The sequence below is a fragment of the Geotrypetes seraphini genome, chromosome 5 (assembly GCF_902459505.1).
Source record: "Geotrypetes seraphini chromosome 5, aGeoSer1.1, whole genome shotgun sequence".
Taxonomy (NCBI): Eukaryota; Metazoa; Chordata; class Amphibia; order Gymnophiona; family Dermophiidae; genus Geotrypetes; species Geotrypetes seraphini.
The window spans coordinates 41,796,222-41,817,718 of NC_047088.1; the positions used below are offsets into that span (position 1 = coordinate 41,796,222).

The window sequence follows — 21,497 nt, forward strand, 5'->3', positions numbered from 1 at the left end:
TACTTGGATTTCAGTAAAGCTTTTTTTTTTTTTTTTTTTTAGTATAAACTTTTTTATTCACCAACATGAAAGATATACACAGAGTAGAGAGAACACAATTATTTTCTCAGTACAATGCCACAATACAGAGTAACATGGGAACACCCAACTAGAAATCTCAGATATCAGCGAGAGTCCAGGCCTGTACTCTTATAGCCTGGAGCCCTCCAAATCCCTACTAGTCACAACCCCCCAACCGCTCCATCCCAACCCCCCCCCACCCCCAAAACCCCACCCTCAACCCACTGGCAAAACAGGAGCAACTGGCTTCCGCAAGCGATTGACCACCTGGCTCTTTATCACAGGGGGCAGAGTATCCAAATAAGAAGCCCAGACAGACAGAAAAAGCTTGCTCCGAGATCCAGAGAACCGAGCGGACAGGGACTCCCAGACCATTAAAAGATGCAATTTATTGCGCCAATACCAGATGGTGGGCGGGGAGTCCTGAAGCCAATGAGTAAGAATACATTTCATTCCCACAATATATCCCTTACGAATGAGCTGGCTATCCCCTGCAGAAAGGCCGCCTAAATAGCCCTCCGCCAAAAAAATAGTCCCTTCCACCGATGAGGGGAGCCGATAACCTACCAAAGATTCCAAATAACAGCGGACCTCCATCCAAAAGGCAGAAATTGAAGTACACAGCCACACCCCATGTGCCAAAGAATTATCAACCCGGTGACATTTCAGACAAAGAGCCGTAGGGGCACATCCGAAATAAAAGGCCCGCTGCTGAGAGACATATCCCCGATGTAAAACCCGAAAGTGACATTCCCGGAGCTCGGCGCTCTGCACCACCCGAGGTATCCGGCGCACCAGAGGAGCCAAGGACGCCACCCGCGGGCGACATCCCAGGTCCCGGGCCCAAGATGCCAAAAGCCGCTTATAATCCCGCCGAGGCTGCAGAGCCACCAATCTGCGATGATATTGAGAGATAGAGAGCCAATCCCACTGAGCATCAAAGAAAAAGTCGCGTACAGTGATAGCAAAAGACTGGGTCAATGAGTCCCTGGGCAAGGAGGCTGCATAATGGGAGAGCTGCATATAAGCAAACCGATCCGCCGCCCCCAAAGACCAGGACGCCTGGAGAGTCAAAAAGGGAACAACGCTACCATCCATCTGTAGAAACTGCTCCAAAGTTCGGAGTCCCTTCCTCGCCCACCGTTTGAAAACAACATTGTCCTGACCCGGACTGAAGGCCGCATTGCCCACTATGGGCAGCAGAACAGAACTAAAAGGCGAGTGACCCCACATCCGCGAAACACATCTCCAAGCCCGACGAAGCGGCTCCACCAAGCAGCTACGGGCCCCCGGCCCCAATCGCACCTTCCCGTCCCACTGTAACAGATAAGGCAGAGCCCACGGAAAAAAATAATCAACCTCCAACTCCCGATCAGTATGCTGAGAGCCAAGAAAAAGCCAATCCCGGACATGCCGAAGCAAGCATGCCAAATTATATAAACGAATCGAGGGAAGACCCAATCCTCCCTGTGCCCAGGACCCCTGAAGGAAAGAACGATGCATTTTACCTTTCTTACCCCCCCAGCAAAATGAAATCACCAGTCTCTGAAGACCCAAGATATCTTTTTCCAAAAGAAAGAATGGAAGCGTTTGCAGGACAAATAACCATTTCGGGAAGATAATCATGCGAAAAAGATGAACACGGCCCATCAAGGAAAGAGGGAGATTCAACCAGCGCCGTAAAAGCCCCTTAGTTCCCTGCAACAAATGATCAACATTCAAACGGTAAAGCGCGGAGACATCCATAGACAACAAAATACCAAGGTATCGAAAAGAGGATCCCGCCCAGCGTAACGGAAAGTCCGGCCCCCATTCCACCCGCAAAGATTCCGGAGACGCCATAGCCTCCGACTTCTGCTTATTTAAACGGAAACCAGAAAAATCCCCATATTCACGAAAACATTCCAAAAGAGCAGGGAGGGAGGCCCGAGGATCCGTCAAATAAACCAAGAGGTCATCGGCAAAAGCCGCCAGTTTAAAATGATGAGCCCCCACGACCATTCCCATAATGTCCGGGTTACCCTGCACATCCCGAATGAGAGGATCCAGAGTCAGGACAAACAACAAAGGAGAAAGGGGGCATCCCTGGCGAGTACCCCTACAAATTGGAAAAGGATCCGAAAGGGTATCATTGGCCCACACACGGGCCACCGGGTTTTCATAAAGAGTCCGCACCGCCTGAATGAACCAGGGGCCGAGACCGTACACTCGCAGGACCTCAAACATAAAGCCCCAATCTACCTGGTCAAAGGCCTTCTCGGCGTCAAAGCTGATCATCAAAGAAGGCACCTGATCCTGTGCAGTCCGCTCCAAAGCCGCCAATATACGGCGGACATTTTTAGCAATCGCACGGCCCTTCACAAAACCCACTTGCTGATCAGAAATAAGACTCGGGAGTACCAAGGCAAGACGGGTGGCCAAAACTTTAGCAAAAAGCTTAGCCTCAAAATTCAATAAGGAGATCGGTCTGTACGACTCGGGTCTTGTCGAATCCTTCCCAGGTTTCAACAGAACAATAATCTGTGCCACATTCAAGTGGCGAGGGAGCTCCCCCAGGCCGACCGCCTCGTTAAACACCGAAGCCAACAAAGGCGCCACCTCAGCTCGCAATATCTTATAAAACTCGCTACGCAGCCCATCCGGGCCAGGAGACTTACCCAAAGCGCTAGCCTGGATCTCCCGCTCAATCTCCCCTGCAGTAACCTCCGCCTCCAACTGCTCCCGAGAGGAAGCTGAAAGAGTCGGGAGATCCCGACCAGCCAAATATACCTCCCCATCTAGCAGAGGGTCAGAGGGAGCAGCATACAAGTTCTCAAAGAAATCCCGCAACTCCCTGTTGATGTCTCCATCAGTATGCACTATCTCCGAGGTCCGCGTCTGCAGAGAAGCAATACGCGAACTACCCCGCTGCTGCCGAACTAGCTTTGCAAGAAACGTACTACTCTTATTCGCAAAGCGATAAAGATGATACCTATAATGCTCCATAGACCGACGAGCGTGTTGGTGTAACAGAGAGTTAAGCGAACACTGAGCCTCCAGCAATCTAGCCCTATCCGGGAGTGCCCGAGTGGTGCCGTAGCGTCGACGGAGAGAAGAAACCAGTCTCTCCAGCCGAAGCAGCTCTCGCGTGCGCGCTTTCCGCTGAAAACTAGCATAGGAAATAATCTCACCCCGAAGGACCGCCTTTGCCGTCTCCCAAGCCAACGAAGGAGTACCAAAATGAGCTGCATTGGTATCCTGAAAAGAGCGCCACCGGGCTACCAGATGTTCGTGAAATTTACTATCACGATAAAGGTGGCAAGGAAAGCGCCAACCCCGAGGGGTCCCCGGCGTCCGAGATAGCTGCCATACCAACGCCACCCAAGCATGGTCCGATACCTCAATGGGCCCCAGCGTAGACTCTACGATCTCTGCAAACACAGAGCGGGAACAGAGAATATAGTCTATACGAGATAAGGAAGCATGGGCCCGAGAAACGTGAGTGAAATCCTTCTCCAAGGGATGCAAGACCCTCCAGGCGTCCACCAAGTCAAGAGAAGCACAAAGAATCTCAATTCCAGTAGCAGATTTCCGAGATTCCCTCCCCACCCCCGACGATCTATCCCAAAGAGGATCCGCCACCTCATTGAAATCCCCCCCCACCAACAGAGGAACATCTCCATAGACCGACAAAAGATCTGCTAAATGATGAAAAAAACCCACGCCCGGGCTATTGGGAGCATAAAGGTTGCAGAGAATGTAAGGTTTAGAGTTCAAACTAACCGAGGCTATCACATACCTACCCTCCGGGTCCCTAAGGACAGTCAGTACCTCCAAATGAAGATGTTTACCCACCAAAATAGCCACTCCAGCCCTCTTACCCAACGCCGGGGAATCCAGGACATCCCCCACCCACCAGGTTCGCAATTTGGCATGCTCCGCAGCTGTCAAATGCGTCTCCTGCAAAAAGGCCACGTCCGCCCGGCTCCTCCGCAGCTGTCGAAGCACCTTCTGTCGCTTTATTGGGGAATGAATGCCCCCCACATTCCAAGATAATAACTTAAGGGACATAAAAATGAAACAAAAATACCCAACAAGGAATCAAAAAATTCAAAAGCCTAGGAAGAGGCGTCCCAGCAAGCCCCCCTCCTAAGGCCACAGTCCTGCGGAAGCCAGTGCCTGCGGTCACCATGTAACAAGAACAACAACCCTCCCCACCCCACCCTCCCCTCCCCCCCAACACCAACCCACCCCCACCCACCACCCACCCCAACCCAACCCCCAAACCCAACCAGACCAATCCTACCCCACTAAACTCCTCCCATCCCATCCACCCCAACCCTTCTGGTCCCCACAGGAACCCAATCACTACAGACGCCCCCTCCACAGAAACCCCCCCCAAAATAGCGAAGAGAACTGGACAAACCCCCAAGAGCAACCTTGCAGAATTAGAACCCATCTCCCAATTTCAAGACAGCCTCATATAATGCCTCAGTGTCCCAGGAAGGGCCCCCGACCCAAAGGAACCTAATCCCAGCCCTATCCACCCCCTAATATCCCTTGAGAATGAAAACCAAGAACCCCAAAACTCATACTCAACAGGAACCCCAAAACCCCCACTCAAACTCTCCTCCCCCCCTCCGCACCCATCGCATCAGACACGCCGCCAACCACTCGTCCCCATGCACGCCCCTCACCCCAATCAACAAGCTCAACAACACCCGCTCCAAAACAGGAATCCAGGCCACCGTCCTCCCAACACAGCCTAGGCCGCGCAGGGGTAGAGAGAGGCCCCGGCCACCCGTAATAAACAAGAAAGCCCCACACATCCAAGGGCCTGAAGACCGCTGAAAGTCAAAAGCACAGAAGCTGAGCAGCGCCCCAGTCAAAGACCGAAGTCCAACCAAGGTCCCAGCCAAATCCAAGAAGGAGTCCCAAGTTATAGTCGAGCCAGGTGAATGAGGAGCTCCGAAGAGAGAAATCCAGCAATAGTCCAGGGACACCGTGGCATCTGGAAGCACAAAATCCGAGCGACGCCACCATCAAAGGCATAGCCGCACAGGGCCATCTAAGGACCTGACAAAGATCCAAGAAGAAGACTAGAGTTGCACCAATTCCAGAAGAAAGAGCGTCTCTGAAGACCAGCAGCCATCAAGCCGGACCAGCAGTAGAGGAGATCACACCAGCGGCACTAGTAGAAGGCAGGTCCACATTCCACGCATCCAACATGCTCTGCGCCTCCGCTACGGTAGAACAAAACTGAGTAGTGCCATTGTGATGGACCCTCAACCTCGCCGGGTAGAGGAGGGCGAAGCGAACATGGCGAGCCGCCAGCGTAGAGCACACCGGAGCAAATGCCCGCCGTTGCTGAGCCACTTTCGTAGAATAGTCCTGAAAACAGAGCACCCTGCCGTTTTGATAGGTGAGAACGCGCTCGCCCCGAGCCGCCTGAAGAATAGACTGTTTGTGAGCATAGTTCAAGATCTTTGCTATTACCACCCGTGGCCGGGCCTGATGAGCTGAACTGAGACCCAGGCGATGCGCCCTCTCGATACGAAGCGGGCCGAGATCCGCAGGAAAGGTAACAGAGGCAGCTAACCAAGCTTCCAGCGTGCCTCTCAAGTCCCGCTCCGCCACAGCCTCTGGAAATCCGATAAAACGCAAATTGGACCGGCGTGATCTATTTTCCAGGTCCTCAATACGATCCTCGAGAGCAGAAATAAGGCGCTGCTGGGTTGTCTGGACATCCTCCACGTGCTGCAGGCTATCCTCCACATCGCTCACCCGCTGTCGGAACGCCGCCGTCTCCTGGCCCATAGCATCCAGCGACGCCTGGACCACCGCCAGCTTGTGATCCAACGGCAGGAGCTTTTGTTCCAACACGAGCTCCATCGCCGCCGTAACTCCGGCCGTGATTTCAGCTATCCAAGCCGGACCCCCCGTAACTGCGCCAGGACTCGGCGGCGCCGCCATCTTGAGTTCCCCTTGCTTGCCGCGGTCCTTTTCTCTGCGGGCCGACTTCAGCGACATACCACCGCAGAAGCGGCCCGAGACTCACTCACAGAGTCCGGAGGGGGGGAGATATCGGAGGGTCCGGTCCAAAGGCTCAAGAGCCGTAGAATGCCCAAAAGGGGAGGGGAAGCTGCGTAGGGCCGCGGGAGAGAGAGACACAAACTAACGTCCGCCTCGCTGCACAACTTCACGGATCCAAGACTGCTCAATGGATAGGTGATTAAAGTCTGTGATCCTAGCTCTCAGTGACCAAGCACGATCTCTCTCAGCAGTGCAGAGAAATCCTTACCAGCGAGTCCAACCCCAGTGCAGCACCCCTCTCCACGTGGCTCCTGGTATTTTCGTTTCAGTAAAGCTGGATGTGTTCGTGGAGCTTGTTATTGCCAGAGTTCTAACAGCTGCATAAGCTGGACTGGATTATTGGGCTCATGCTGGTGTGCAGTGACTTATTTTAATTTTTTAATGCTTTCAGCATCAGCCGTGCATTGTGCTGCAGCACTTAACGGAAGTCATTTGGTTTCATTCAGTCGTTCCCCTCGGTTCAGGGACGGACATGCTGCCTTACAGCCAGTCGCAGACAGGATTCCCTAGCTGTTCCAGGGCACGGCAGCGCCGCCATCTTGACCTCCCCCTGCTTACCGCGGTCCGTTGCTTTGCGGGCCGATTTCGGCTACACGCCCCGACGAAATCGGCCCGAAACTCGCCCACCGCGTCCGGAGGAGGGGAGGTATCGGAGGGTCCGGGCCGGCGCCTCAACATCCGAAGAGTGCCCGAAGGGGGAGGGGAATCTGCGGAGGGCCGCGGGAGAGACACAGACTAGCGTCTGTCCCGCAGCATGGCGTCACGTGATCTCCAGTAAAGCTTTTGACAGTGTCCCGCACCGCAGATTATTAAACAAGATGAAATCGATGGGGTTGGGTGAGAAACTAACTGCATGGGTCACTGATTGGCTGAGTGGAAGACTTCAGAGAGTGGTGGTCAACGGCACCCTCTCTGAGACATCGGAGGTGACTAGCGGAGTGCCGCAGGGATCAGTCCTGGGACCATCCCTTTTCAACATATTCATAGGGGACTTGACCCGGGGGCTTCAGGGTAAAGTAACACTGTTCGCTGACGACGCCAAACTGTGTAATATAGTAAGTGAAAGCAATCTCGTGGATAGTATGACGCAAGATCTGATCACGTTAGAAAACTGGTCCTCGACATGGCAGCTGGGCTTCAACGCTAAGAAGTGTAAGGTCATGCATCTTGGCAGTAGAAATCCATGCAGAACATACACCTTGAATGGAGAAGCACTAGCTAGGACTTCAGAAGAACGGGACTTGGGAGTTATCATCAGTGCAGACATGAAGGCTGCCAAACAGGTAGAGAAGGCCTCATCCAAGGCAAGGCAAATGATGGGATGTATCAAGAGAAGCTTCGTCAGCCGCAAACCTGAAGTCATCATGCCACTTTACAGATCATTGGTGAGACCTCATCTGGAATACTGTGTGCAATTCTGGAGGCCGCATTACCGTAAAGATGTGCTTCGAGCCGAGTCGGTCCAGCGTATGGCCACTAGAATGGTCTCCGGACTCAAGGGTCTCTCATACGAAGAAAGACTGGGCAAATTGCAGCTCTATACTCTAGAGGAGCGCAGGGAAAGGGGTGACATGATTGAGACATTTAAATACGTCACAGGTCGTGTCGAGATAGAAAATGACATATTCTTTCCCATGGGACCCTCGGTCACAAGGGGGCACCCGCTTAAACTCAGAGGAGGGAAATTTAGTGGTGACGCCAGGAAGTACTTCTTCACGGAAAGGGTGGTGGATCATTGGAACAAACTTCCGATGCAGGTGGTCAAGGCCGCCAACGTGCTCGACTTTAAAAATAGATGGGATATCCACGTGGGATCCCTACGAGGGTCGAGCTAAGGAACTAAGTCATCAGCACTCAGACTTAATGGGGTGGGTCAGTAGAGTGGGCAGACTTGATGGGCTGTGGCCCTTTTCTGCCGTCACCTTTCTATGTTTCTATGTTTCTAATATGCATTGAAAGCAGTGCATGCACATAGATTGCATGCATATTCATTGGGGAAATCCTGAAAACCCGACTGGATTGCGGCCCTCAAGGAGGGACTTTGAGACCCCTGTTGTAGACAATATTTCCTTATGACCATTAGTTTTCTACCCCATTATTCTTTAGTGCATGGATGAAAAAAAAATTGATATTGTACTCACAATGGAATATCAGATGATGGGTTCAATGCACTGCCGTAGAAATCTCGTTTTATACTAACTACAATAACAACTATAATTGCTGGTACTCCTAATATGAAAAAAAAGACAGAGAAAAGGCATTATGAAAATAAATACATTGGTAAGAGATTTCATTATGTAAGGCCTTAAGTGCAGCTGTAAATGAGAGATTCTGTACCCTGATTTGGGTACCAAAAAAGATTGGGTGTCAATATTTTTGTGCTTCAGAAATCTTTTAGAAAACAGTTTTATTTATTTATTTAAAAATTTATATACCGCATACAACTATGCGGTTTCCATATGACATACATAGAATCTTATTTCCCTCTGATTATCACATATAACATAGACATTGCGAGACAACATCGTTAATCATCCTTGTTATAATAGGGATAGAGCACAAATTCGATCAATTCTGAAGTACAAACAAGCTTTAAATCATGTTTTAGGCACAGAAAATGGCTGTTTGTCCAATACTGGAGGTACTCGAGCACCCAACGCACCCACAGAACTGGCTCCTATGTCCAAAAAGACTGATGCTGTTATTTAGACTTGGTTCTTTGCACAGTCAAGTACAGAAGGTATTTTTCTATCCCTGGAGAGCTCATCATTAAAAACAAAAAAAAATCACAAACAGCTAAACTGGATTATGAACCTGGGCCACCCCCTTACTCCACTGTCTCCACATGGATGTTTTTTGGGGTCAGTTTATAAGATGAATGTTTCTATGCTGCCACAAAGATCCCCTTGTCTGTCGTTTTGCCCCGTTCATATTTTTGGACATTTCAATTTGTAAAATGGATGTCCTTGTTGGATGTAGCCAGCACATGGACGTCCATTTCTGATGCATTTTAGAACACAGACTGTATTTCAGCAGAGCCTGTTATAAAAATACATGAGAAATGGACAACCATATGTAACGTACCAAGCTGAGTTGGATGTCCATATTCTGAGTTGGATGTCCTTTCTAAAATGCCATTTTATATGTCTTTATAAAAATAGCACCAGAGCAGGTGCTTTCCTACTCACTTTTGTTTCAGGGAGCCTAGGCCTACCCCAGTATGTGTCAGAAATTACCCTTGTCTTTGAGCAGCTATAATGTTGTGCGGAAGCCATTTTTGCAACAAAAAGGAATATTCTAGGAATCTAATTCATAATGGCAACTTATGCATGCATATACCCGGGGCTTGGGCTTAGACATAGCCAACAAAGGCACATGCCTAGACCACCAAATTCTAAAAGTGCCCCCAAACTAGGGCTTGGGCACTCTCTAATCCCTACAGAGAGATCTCCCTACTGATCCTCTGCCTATGGTAGTGGTTTCAAACTCTTTGCAGGGCCACATTTTGGATTTGTAGGTACTTGGAGGGCCTCAGAAAAAATAGTTAATGTCTTATTAAGGAAATGACAATTTTGCATGAGGTAAAACTCATTATAGTTTATAAATATTTCCTTTTGGCTAAGTCTTAATAATAATATTGTCATTTATAGCTAAATAAACTGTTTTATTTTACTTTTGTGATTATGATAAATATACTGAGGGCCTCAAAATAGTACCTGCCAGACCGCATGTGGTTCCCAGGCCACGAGTTTGAGACCACTGGCCTAAGGGCACTCTAATCTTAAATTTGGCCTTGTAGATAAAGTAACAATAAAAAATGAGCATGTTCCTTACATTTAATGCAGGTGCCCTGTTATAAAATTACTCCTTAAAAGGGTAATTTTTTCTCAGGATGTCTATGTGAAAACTCCAAGAAAGTATCCTTTGTATCCCTAGTTTATAAAACAAGCTCTTTGTACCAGCCCCAATGGCTTGTAAATGTCCACCCACAAATTTACACCTGCTCTGAAGCTGGAGTACACGTGTGAGTATACTTTGAGTGTACATGTGTATGTTATAAAATACAGCAGAGAGAACAGACCTGGATCTATGAGCTAGACACAGTTGGCCCTAAAGGTCTGAATTCTAACACGGAGTGGTTTTATTTTTATTAGCTTTTCACCAGCTGCTTCATCAGTAAGAGAACTCAAATTTGCCACGATTGGACCTTGACTTGTTTTTGATTGGTTAACCTCACCGTTCTATTACAACAGACTGAGTTCTGATTGGTGGAGGTATAACATAAGATGTTGAGGCGACATGTTCAGTATAGAGCACAGAGGAAAGGTGAAAACCATGTCACAGTGAGTATAATATTAAATTATTGTTGTTTATCTGAACAATACAGTGTGGGTTGTTTTTTGTTTTGTTTAGATACTGAGAAATCTGTTATTTCATAGATCTGTTCAGCAAATGTGGAAGTCTGATATGCCTTGAGGAAATGGTTGTATTACTGTGAAATGTTGGCTTCTAAACATAGGGTCTAAAGTTTAGCTTTAGTCTGAAGTAGTTTTTTCAAAAATTCCATCTTTTTATTGTTGCCTTGGTGCTCACCATTTAAACAAAAGATTTTTTTATGCTGATAATGTGGATGGTAGTGCTTGTTTATGCTCACCTGTATCCTGAGGCTTTTTCTTTCGTCTAGGGTGGTAGCTTGGCTTGTATGTCTTTTTTGAGTTTAAGTGGAGAATAGTAGTTTTGTGGACTGTTACCTGCATACAACACAACTCTGCCACAGACTTTGCTCTTGGAAACATTTATATATACACACACACACACAAGCACGATGCTGTAGGCGCATATACATAATAATAATAACTTTATTTTTTATATACCGCCATATCACAAACAGTTCTAAGAGGTTTATAAGGGAAGAGACTGTATACAGACAGCGACATTACAGCGAACTTTAGCATTTACATTGGCTTGTTAAGTTTAGTCAGGTTTATCTGGAAGTGTATTGAAAGTACATCAGGTTGAGGTGGGGTCAGAGAAATTTGTCATAGAGATAGGCTTTTATTGACTTTCTAAACGTTTGGTACGAAAGTGCGTTTGAGATGAAGTTGATTAAATATTTGTTCCATTTGCCTGCTTGGAATGATAGTGTTCTGTCGAGGTATCTCGTGTAGGTGCAGCCCTTTAGGGATGGAAAAGCGAACAAGTAGGTACTGCGTGTATTAGTGGTGCCTGGGAATTCGAATTGGTGAGACAGATAGGTTGGGCCAATGCATAGTTTTACAAAAGGCCCCTATACAGCACATATTTTATATACTATACACGTGATCTCTAAGTACCTTCAGGAATGCCTATGTACAGATTAGAATATCCTTATCCTCATATATAACCCCAACAATTCTATAATAGCCATTTTCCATGCTTAAAACCTGCTTTATAAAATTACCACCATATTGTCCAGTCAGATGTGAACTGTCTCAAGAGGAACTAAATGTTTCCTTTAATTCTGAGAACAAGCGTTCTCCTTAAATTAAGTTGTAAAGAAAAAACAAAACAAAACACCCAAAGGAACCTGTGGAATTATCATGGTTTCCTCAATTGCTGTATATATTAGGAAATGTAATTTAGGTTTGGGAAATTGCTGTCACCTTCCTAAATCAGATTCTTTCCTAATGCACTTTGCTGTATAAACATCACATGGTCTTAGACAGGCTAAGTGCATGTATCTGCTGAAGCATTAACCAGTATCAAAGCAATCTGAACGCTGCTGATGACTCTATAATTTAGTTGTACAGCATTCGGAGGTAACATCGTTGAATATACATTGTAAAGTGGGTTCAACACTTAAAATTGCATGATTCAATGAGTTTAGCTTTTGCCTTATCTACTAGACACAAATGGATGAAAAAACAGAGAAGATGTCAGCAATTGAGTATCACTTCATTCATTCGAGTTGCCCTTTAATGTGTGGCACACAATTGTGCTGCCATAGACTTCACGCAGCCTTCCTTCCTTGTTCTGCCGCTAAGAGCCCTTTGTGTTGTCTCAAACGTGCTTGAATTCTGCCACAGACTTGACCCCTTCCATCTCTGCTTGAAAAATAATTCAAGTGTCCACCGCCCTTTTCCTAATGATCATTTTTATTTTCTGTTAGTTTCTCTTCACCCGGCCTCATATAATGATCCCTTGCCCCCTCAGTTTTTCATTCCACAGAAAATGCTACTTCTAGCACTTTTATTGAACCAAATTAGATATTTGAATGTTTCCTCCTAGATACGTGATGTATGTCTCACACACCAGGTCATTTACCATTCCACTTGTCTCCCAAAGGGGTTAAATACAAACGTGTATTTGACTTGCTTTTCACATATCTTGGCACCAAGACCAGGAACAACCACACAACTGACATCAGGGCGGAAACATTCTATAAGAGATTCCCAAAAAAATGAAAAACACCAACACCAACTTCTCAATAGCATGGTCTACTTCCCGCAAAACCCTCAACCGGATGCTTCTAAATCTCTCATCCACTAAAGAGCTTCACTATGAACGAGTTTTTCACTCCATGCTTACCTTCCTAGGAGTCAAAACTTGGAATGGCCTTACAGAAAAGACCAGAACTGAACCTTGTCACATCATCTTCCGAAGAAAACTGAAAACCCATCTGTTCGATACTTAGTGTGAGATAATAAAATTTGCGGACGACACAAAACTATTTAGTGGAGCTCGGACTAAAGAGGACTGCGAAGAATTGCAAAGAGACTTGAACAAACTAGGGGAATGGGCGACGAGATGGCAGATGAAGTTCAACGTTGAGAAATGTAAAGTACTACATGTGGGTAGCAGAAACCCAAGGTGCAGCTATACGATGGGAGGGATATTATTGAAGGAGAGTACCCAAGAAAGGGACTTGGGGGTAATGGTGGACATGACAATAAAGCCGACGGCACAGTGCGTAGCGGCCGCTAAGAAGGCGAATAGAATGCTAGGCATAATCAAGAAGGGTATTACAACCAGAACAAAAGAAGTTATCCTGCCGTTATATCGGGCGATGGTGCGTCCTCATCTGGAGTACTGCGTCCAATATTGGTCGCCGTACCTTAAGAAAGATATGGCGTTACTCGAGAGGGTTCAGAGAAGAGCGACACGTCTAATAAAAGGGATAGAAAACCTTTCATACGCTGAGAGGTTAGAAAAACTGGGACTCTTTTCCCTGGAGAAGAGGAGACTTAGAGGGGATATGATAGAGACTTACAAGATCATGAAGGGCATAGAGAGAGTGGAGAGGGACAGATTCTTCAAACTTTCGAATAATAAAAGAACAAGAGGGCACTCGGAAAAGTTGAAAGGGGACAGATTCAGAACGAATGCTAGGAAGTTCTTCTTTACCCAACGTGTGGTGGACACCTGGAATGCGCTTCCAGAGGACGTAATAGGGCAGAGAACGGTACTGGGGTTCAAGAAAGGATTGGACAATTTCCTGTTGGAAAAGGGGATAGAGGGATATAAATAGAGGATTACAGTCCAGGTCCTGGACCTGTTGGGCCACCGCGTGTGCGGACTGCTGGGCACGATGGACCTCTGGTCTGACCCAGCGGAGGCACTGCTTATGTTCTTATGTTCACTCTTCTTTGAAAGCATACACACCGTAGACAACTAACTCAAAATAATTAATGTCACCAAGTCTCACCTTCTACTCAAATGCTATACCAGTACAATCAAAGAACCTCCGTTCTCTTCTCTATTATCCTATTCATAATTCTGACCTCCTCAAACTACTATAAAGTAGTAGATTCATTCTGTAACTCAAAACGTTGTAAGTCGCCTTGAACCTATTTAGTCATAGCGCGACTCAAAAATATCCAATTAGATTAGATTGGATAATTGCCATACCAGGACAGACTGAAGGCCCATTAAGTTCAGTGTCCTGCTTCCAACAACAGCCAATGCAGGTCACAAATACCTAGCGAGATCTAATTACTTCCTCTTTTTAAATGTTCTCTTACAGTTATGGACCTACACATCTAAATACAATGCTTAACGTAAGGTCTTCCCAGAACAGGTATAAGCTAACGATGGAAATGGTAGGACCACTGCTGCTTTGGGGCACTGAGGGAGGAAAGGTTGGTATGTCAGGACTGCTGCTGCCGCCTCGGGTAAGTAAAGACCCTGTCAGGAGGGCCAAAAGGGTACAAAGGAAATGGTGAAAGGTGAGGTGGTGGGACTGGGATCAGTGGGAGGCAGGGTCCGGGCATGATAGAGGCGGGGCATGGGTGGGGTCAAAGTCAGGATCAGGGTATAGGTGGGGCTATTCTAGCACCCGTTACTGTAACGAATGTAACAGGCTAAAATACTAGTATACAATTATCTATCTGTATCCGATCAGTAGCATTCTATTGCTTAAATATTTTATATATACTATATCAATTAAATGATTATGAATGGGTGTGTCCTATACTCGTATGTTTGGTATGCAGTCACCAGGAGAAATAGATCGCTTACTTACCCCAACCAATAAAACAAAATTTCAGCATATATTTAGAGATATACACATTGAAGACTTTGACAAGTGCAAAATACATGTGAACAGCTTCCAACCCCATCCAGGTAAAAGAGGCCAGCAAAAAATAATGGAGAAGAAGAGCTATGGAGAGGCACAAGGCATCATTTTGCAACGATGACAGCCAGGTATCAAGTAGAAACACCAAATTTAACATTAGCAACGCCATGCTCAGATTCATCAGTATCTTTGAAGGATAGTCTCTGCGAAGTTGGCTGCAAGAAAAGTCACAAGATGGTTAAGTAACAGAGGGAATTCGATGTTAGAAGACTTGCACCAGTTGCATATGCATAATGCAGATTCATATGAGTATGTAAAAATTGCGCATATATCTAAAGATTTTAGAGCAGGAGCTACTTATGCATGATGAAGGGCAATTCTAAAACCTACCTGCTTATGTTTACCACATGCTGCATGAATGAACGTTTAGAATGGTAGCATATAATTGCTAGCAGGGTGCCTACGCATTGGTCATAAGAACATAAGGATAGCCATACTGGGTCAGACTAATGGTCCATCAAACCCAGTAGCCCGCTCTCACGGCGGCCAATCCAGGACACCAGCACCTGGCCAAAACCCAAAGAGCAGCAACATTCCATGCCACCGATCCAGGGCAAGCAGAGGCTTCCCCCACGTCTTAATAACAGACTATGGACTTTTCTTCCAGGAATTTGTCCAAACCTTTCTTAAAACCAGTTACGCTATCCGTTTTTACCACAATCTCTGGCAACGTGTTCCAGAGCTTACCTATTCTCTGGGTGAAAAAAATATTTCCTCCTATTGGTTTTAAAAGTATTTCCCTGTAACTTCATTGAGAGTCCCCTAGCCTTTGTAATTTTTGACGGAGCGAAAAATCGAACCTCTTGCACCCGTTCTACTCCACTCAGGATTTTGTAGACTTCAATCATATCTCCCCTCAGCCATGTCTTTTACAACTTGAAGTGCCCCATATAGGGTCCGATGCACAATTGAGAGTATGTGCTATTCTATGAGGTAGTGAATAACTACAAAGGGATATATGCATGGGTGAAACATGGGCAGGACATGGATGTGTCGACATGCCACATGCACTGCTTATTGAATACTATCAGTTATGCGCAAAGCATGGCACATGAACATAAGAATAGCCTTATTGATTCAGACCAATGCTCCATCAAGCCCAGTAGCCCGTTCTCACGGTGGCCAATCCAGTTCACTAGTACCTGGCCAAAACCCAAGGAGTAGCAATATTCCATGCTACCAATCCAGGGCAAGCAGTGGCTTCCCCCATGTCTTTCTTAATAACAGACTATGGATTTTTCCTCCAGGAATTTGTCCAAACCTTTCTTAAAACCAGCATCCACTTAAACCAGCCACTGACCTGGCGTGAGTGCTGCACCTAAAGTTCAGCACGCAAAAGCAGCTTTACGCTAGCATTTTAGAATGGCTTTAGGCATGCCCAGATGCTGTTATAGGACTAGTGCTCAGTGCACCCCATTGTAGCACCTAAATTGAGAATTGCCCTATGTGTATTCCATATTTTAAAAATGGCAAAGAAATATATCCCCAAAATTTTTTCAGGGCATTTACAGCTGCTTTAGGTCACATGTAACTCTTGGGCTAATGTCTCATTTGGACCTGAGGTTCAAAGGCATGCTTGAGGGAGGTATAGTGCTTGCTTCTCTGGTACTCAAGTGCACTTTGAATGACACACCATCAGTTCAGAAGACAGCTCTGTATTCAGCTCCCTATAAACATGCAATTTTACAGAATCTAAGGGCCTGAGATTCAAAAGCACTTATCAAAATTGCATCATCTGCTGCTCGGATGGGTGTTGTTGACTGGTGCCAGTCAGTGATTTTCAGCACCATTATCTGAATTATGCTACTGAACATAGTAACATAGTTCATGTCAGCAGATAAAGGCCTGCACAGTCCATTCAGTCTGCCCAACAAGGTAGCCAGATTTGAATCTGGCACTCTGCACGGGATCTACTTCTTCATGATTTAACACTGGCACACTTAATCTCTGTCTCTCCCTGCCAATTTTGGGTCCCAGACCGTAGACGTCTGCCTGGCACCGGCCCTATTTCTCAACTCCTGGTGTTGCCATTAATGCCCCTCTAGCCTTGATTAGAGAGATACATGGGAATGGGATTTGTGGGAATCCTGCGGAAACCACAGGATTCCCGCTGGTATGGAAGACATTGCCAAGGGATTCGCAAGGGAAGTGTAGTCAAAATCTCTGCTGATCCTAGAAAGAAGCTTGGAATTCACTGAGAGAGGCAACTGGAGCACCAGAATAAGGTTTGGGATGCCCAGAGCCTGCTGGAATACCAGACTGAGGGTTGGAACACTCATTGGTTGAATCGTGAATTCCATCCAAAACACAACGTGAAGCTGTTGGGATTGGGTGAAAACAGAGGGCTGTGAGCAAGTAAATAATAGCATCAACTTCTGTGGATATGGGGGAGATTAATTGTGGAGATGGCATGGATCTTAGCAGGTACAGATGGGTATGAATTAAATTCCAGTAGGGATGGGTAATATAAAGAAATAAAACCATAAAGTAATACCTTTTTTAGGTAGAGAGAGGTGAAATTTCTGTCCCCATGCAACGCTCTAGTCTTGACCCTGACCTGTTTTTTTGCCATTTATGGGACCCAGACCATAGAAGCCTTGGTCTTACTTCCAACCTCTGCAGCTGCCGTTAAAGTTCACTCCAGTTAAGAGGTCGATGAAGTTTTGCTTTAATTGGTTGCCATCCTTTTTCTATACAGTGTTCCTCTGTGTTTATCCCATGCATCCTTGAATTCTGTCACCATTTTGATTGCAAATCTCTCTATCACTATTGGGTCAGTGCCAGGGAAGTCCACATATGAAACAAAGGTGTCCCCCCCCCCCAAGTGACTAGCAATATTCTGTCCACTAACCAGATACAGTTAGACAGCAAAAAGACTGCTTAATTTTATCCAGTTAAATATCGTCATTATCCAGAGAGTGCTGTCAGTGACTACCCTATCTGGATTATTGGCACTGGCCACTATAACATATTCAGATTTAATTCAGCTGTGGTAGCCGATATTTAAAAAAAAAAAAAAAAAAATGCTGACCACCCCAGCTGAACATTGACCTGTAAGAACAGAAGAGCATAAGAATAGCCTTACTGAGTCAGACCAAAGGTCCTTCAAGCCCAGTAACCCGTTCTCACGGTGGCCAATCCAGGTCCCTAGTACCTGACAAAAGCCCAAAGAGGAGCAACATTCCAGCATCTCAAAGAATAGCAAAATTCCGGAACCCCAATGAGAGCAACATTCCAGAGCTGAGATTGTGATGTCTTAATGCCTTATTCCACAGTGCCTCAGAGCCAACTTCATCAGTGATGTTACAATGGCTTGATTTGTCCTATACTTGGCTCACATAAGAACAACCATACTGAGTCATACCAACGGTCCATCAAGCCCAGTAGCCCGTTCTTATGGTGGCTAATCCAGGTCCCTAGTGCCTGGCCATGTAAGTGAAACCATTAACATGCACAAGTAGCAAAATTGTGATTTATACACACATGTAACACTGCATACACATACAAAACCCCTAATGATGCTGCTATTTTTTTAACATGTTCTTTAGAAAATTACTTCTTGTGTTGTTCATATAACGAAACATACAAGCATCTTCTGCAGGCCCCGTGTTTGATAAATACAAAATACCAATGTGGTTTTTTTTTGAACACACAGACTTAAGCTTTTGACCTAGATAAGGCATACAGTTATTCTCTCCGTTTAGCAGTTTGGATTATAATTAATCTGTGACTCCCAAGGGAATTAAATCAGCTGGGAAACTTTGTCAGTCCTAAGCTTTCAAATTGGTAGAGATTTGGAATGGACTTCCTGGTTGTATTAGAACGATAGACCAATTGCAATTGTTCAAAAAACCTTAAAAACTCTGCTATTCCTACAATACCTAAATAGTTTACCTGCAGAATCTACTAATTGTTAACACTGCAAGATGTACTTTTATGATAGACTAAATTAATTTCTACTTTCAATTTCTTACCATAAGGCGGTAAGAGGGGCCAAAAGAGACTATGAAGAAAAAATAGCCAAGGAGGCAAAAAACTTTAAGCCGTTCTTTTGATACATTAAGGGGAAACGACCCGCGAAGGAAGCGGGGGTTAGATGACCAGGGAATAAAGGGAGTACTAAAGGAGGACAAAGCCATCATAGACAAACTGAACGCGTTTTTTGCATCTATATTTACCAAAGAGGATATATCCAATATACCAGAAGCTGACAGGCTTTACACAGGAAATGAAGACGGGAAACTAACAGGGATGACAGTCAATCTAGAGGAGGTATGCAGATAGATAGGCTTAAAAACGATAAATCCCCGGGACCGGACAGCATCCATCCGAGGGTAATCAAGGAACTGAAAGGGGTTATAGTTGAACTGCTCCAACTAATAGCCAATCTGTCGATCAAATCAGGGAAGATTCCAGAAGACTGGAAAATGGCGAATGTTACGCCGATCTTCAAGAAAGGTTCAAAGGGAGATCCGGGAAACTACAGAGCAGTGAGTCTGACTTCGGTACCGGGAAAGATGGTAGAGCTGCTGATAAAGGACCGCATCATCGATCACCTTGACGGACACAAGCTGATGAGGACCAGCCAGCATGGCTTCAGCAAAGGAAGATCTTGCTTGACAAACTTACTACACTTCTTTGAAGGAGTAAATGGGCAGATAGACAAGGGTGACCTGGTCGACATCGTCTATCTAGATTTTCAGAAGGCGTTCGACAAAGTTCTGTATGAACGTCTACTTTGAAAAATTGCGAGCCATGGAATCAAGGGTGATATACTCACATGGACTAAAAATTGTTTGGTGGATAGGAGACAGAGAGTGGGAGTGAATGGACAATACTTAGACTGGAAAAGCATCACGAGTGGAGTGCTGTAGAGTTCGGTGCTCAGGCCTGTGCTCTTCAACATATTTATAAACGACCTAGAAATTGGCACGATGAGTGAAGTGATTAAATTTGCGGACAATACAAAGTTTTCAAAGTAGTGAGGACACAGAAGGATTGTGAATACCTACAAATACACTCGTGGAATGAACTGCGAAATTGCAAATAAGATTCAACGTGGATAAGTGCAAGGTGATGCATGTCGGTAACAAAAATCATATGCACGAATACAGGATGTCCGGTGCTATACTTGGAGAGAGCCCTCAGGAAAGAGACTTGGGAGTACATGTAGACAAGACACTGAAACAGTCCACGCAATGCGCAACGTGGCAAAAAGGGCAAACAGAATGTTAGGAATGATTAAGAAGGGGATCATGAACAGATCTGAAAAGGTTATCCTGCCGTTATACCGGGCCATGGTACGCCCCCACCTAGAAAACTGCATCCAACACTGGTCGCTGTACATGAAAAAGGACATAGTACTATTCGAAAGGGTCCAGAGAAGAGCAACAAAATTGGTTAAGGGACTTGGGGAGTTGCCGTACAACGAGAGGCTAGAGAAACTGGGCCTCTTCTCCCTTGAAAAGAGAAGACTGTGAGGGGACATGATCGAAACATTCAAGATATTGAAGGGAATTGACTTAGTAGAGAAAGAGAGATTGTTCACCCTCTCCAAGGTGAATAGAACGAGAGGGCAATCGCTAAAGTTAGAAGGGAAAAGATTCCGTACAAATGTAAGGAAGTTCTTCTTCACTCAGAGAGGCTATTATAGGGGAAAGCACCCTGCAGGGATTCAAGACAAGGTTGGATAAGTTCCTACTGGAACAGAACATACGCATGTAAGGCTAGACTCAAATAGGGCACTGGTCTTTGACCTAAGGGCCTCTGCATGAGCGGACTGCTGGTCAGACCAGCGGACTGCTGGGTCAGACTACTGGTCTGACCCAGCAGCGGCAAATCTTATGTTCTTATATTCTGGTCTCCTGACTACTTGTAAACCGAGTCGAGCTCCAATGAGAGATGACCCGGTATATAAACTGAAGACTAGATTAGATTAGATAAATTACTTTTCATTGCTACTTGTACACATATCTATATAATACCTTCTTTTTTTCCCTATAAGGTTGCCCTACAAAATGGTTTGCTGCAATAGTAGCAAAATAATCAAAAATACCTCTTAAAAACAGTTTTCCTGTTAAAAGATTTGTAATGGCTCACAATGTTGTATAATGAAAAATGACATTATAAGTGACTCACTTACCGCAACTCCAAAGCACAGGGATAAACAGATACAACACTTACAAGTGAACTTATTAGCATGGTGAGGGCATGTAATGCTTCATCCAGCCTCACTAATTCACAATAACTGACAGCTATGACTTCCATAAGGAGTAATTGGATCTAGACTAGAAGCAACGGCTTCCAGTGTCTTACATCAACAGGGGTATGCAATTTTATATATTATGTATGGGATCGGTGCACCTCTTCTGTTGTGTTGTGAATACCACTTTGCTAGTTGGAGTCTAGAGAAAATGATTTGTGATTTGCTATAATCTTTTGTCAGTAAAATGAATAAAATGCACAACCCATTTTTACTATACCTTGGCTACTCATTCTGAGACTGCTATAAAACAGGTATTAACATGCTATATTATTACACATTAATTTGATGTCATTAACAGCCCATCTTACTCAGTGGCGTAGTAAAGGAGGGGCAGGGGGACGGTCAGCCCTGGGCGCTGTCTTGGTGGGGGCGCTGGCATCCGCCCTCTTCTCCGTCCCCCCCCTGCTCCTTCCCGTTCCACTATTGCATGTGTGCGTCCCCTTCCCTTCCCCCGTACCTCGTTAACGCTTCCGGCACGAGCAGCAA

The 21,497-nt window shown here is 45.7% G+C and overlaps 1 protein-coding gene across 1 annotated transcript in view; it reads right to left on the reverse strand.

The window, feature by feature from the left end:
- The window catches only part of ADGRG4 (adhesion G protein-coupled receptor G4), a 109,274-nt gene that overhangs the window by 19,973 nt on the left and 67,804 nt on the right, over positions 1-21,497 (reverse strand). Inside the window, exons 16-17 of the mRNA XM_033946863.1 lie at positions 14,633-14,901; positions 8,274-8,361 (exon numbers count right to left, since the gene is read on the reverse strand). Of these exons, the coding sequence (XP_033802754.1) occupies positions 8,274-8,361; positions 14,633-14,901 (357 nt within the window). The remainder of the gene's footprint in view (positions 1-8,273; positions 8,362-14,632; positions 14,902-21,497) is intronic.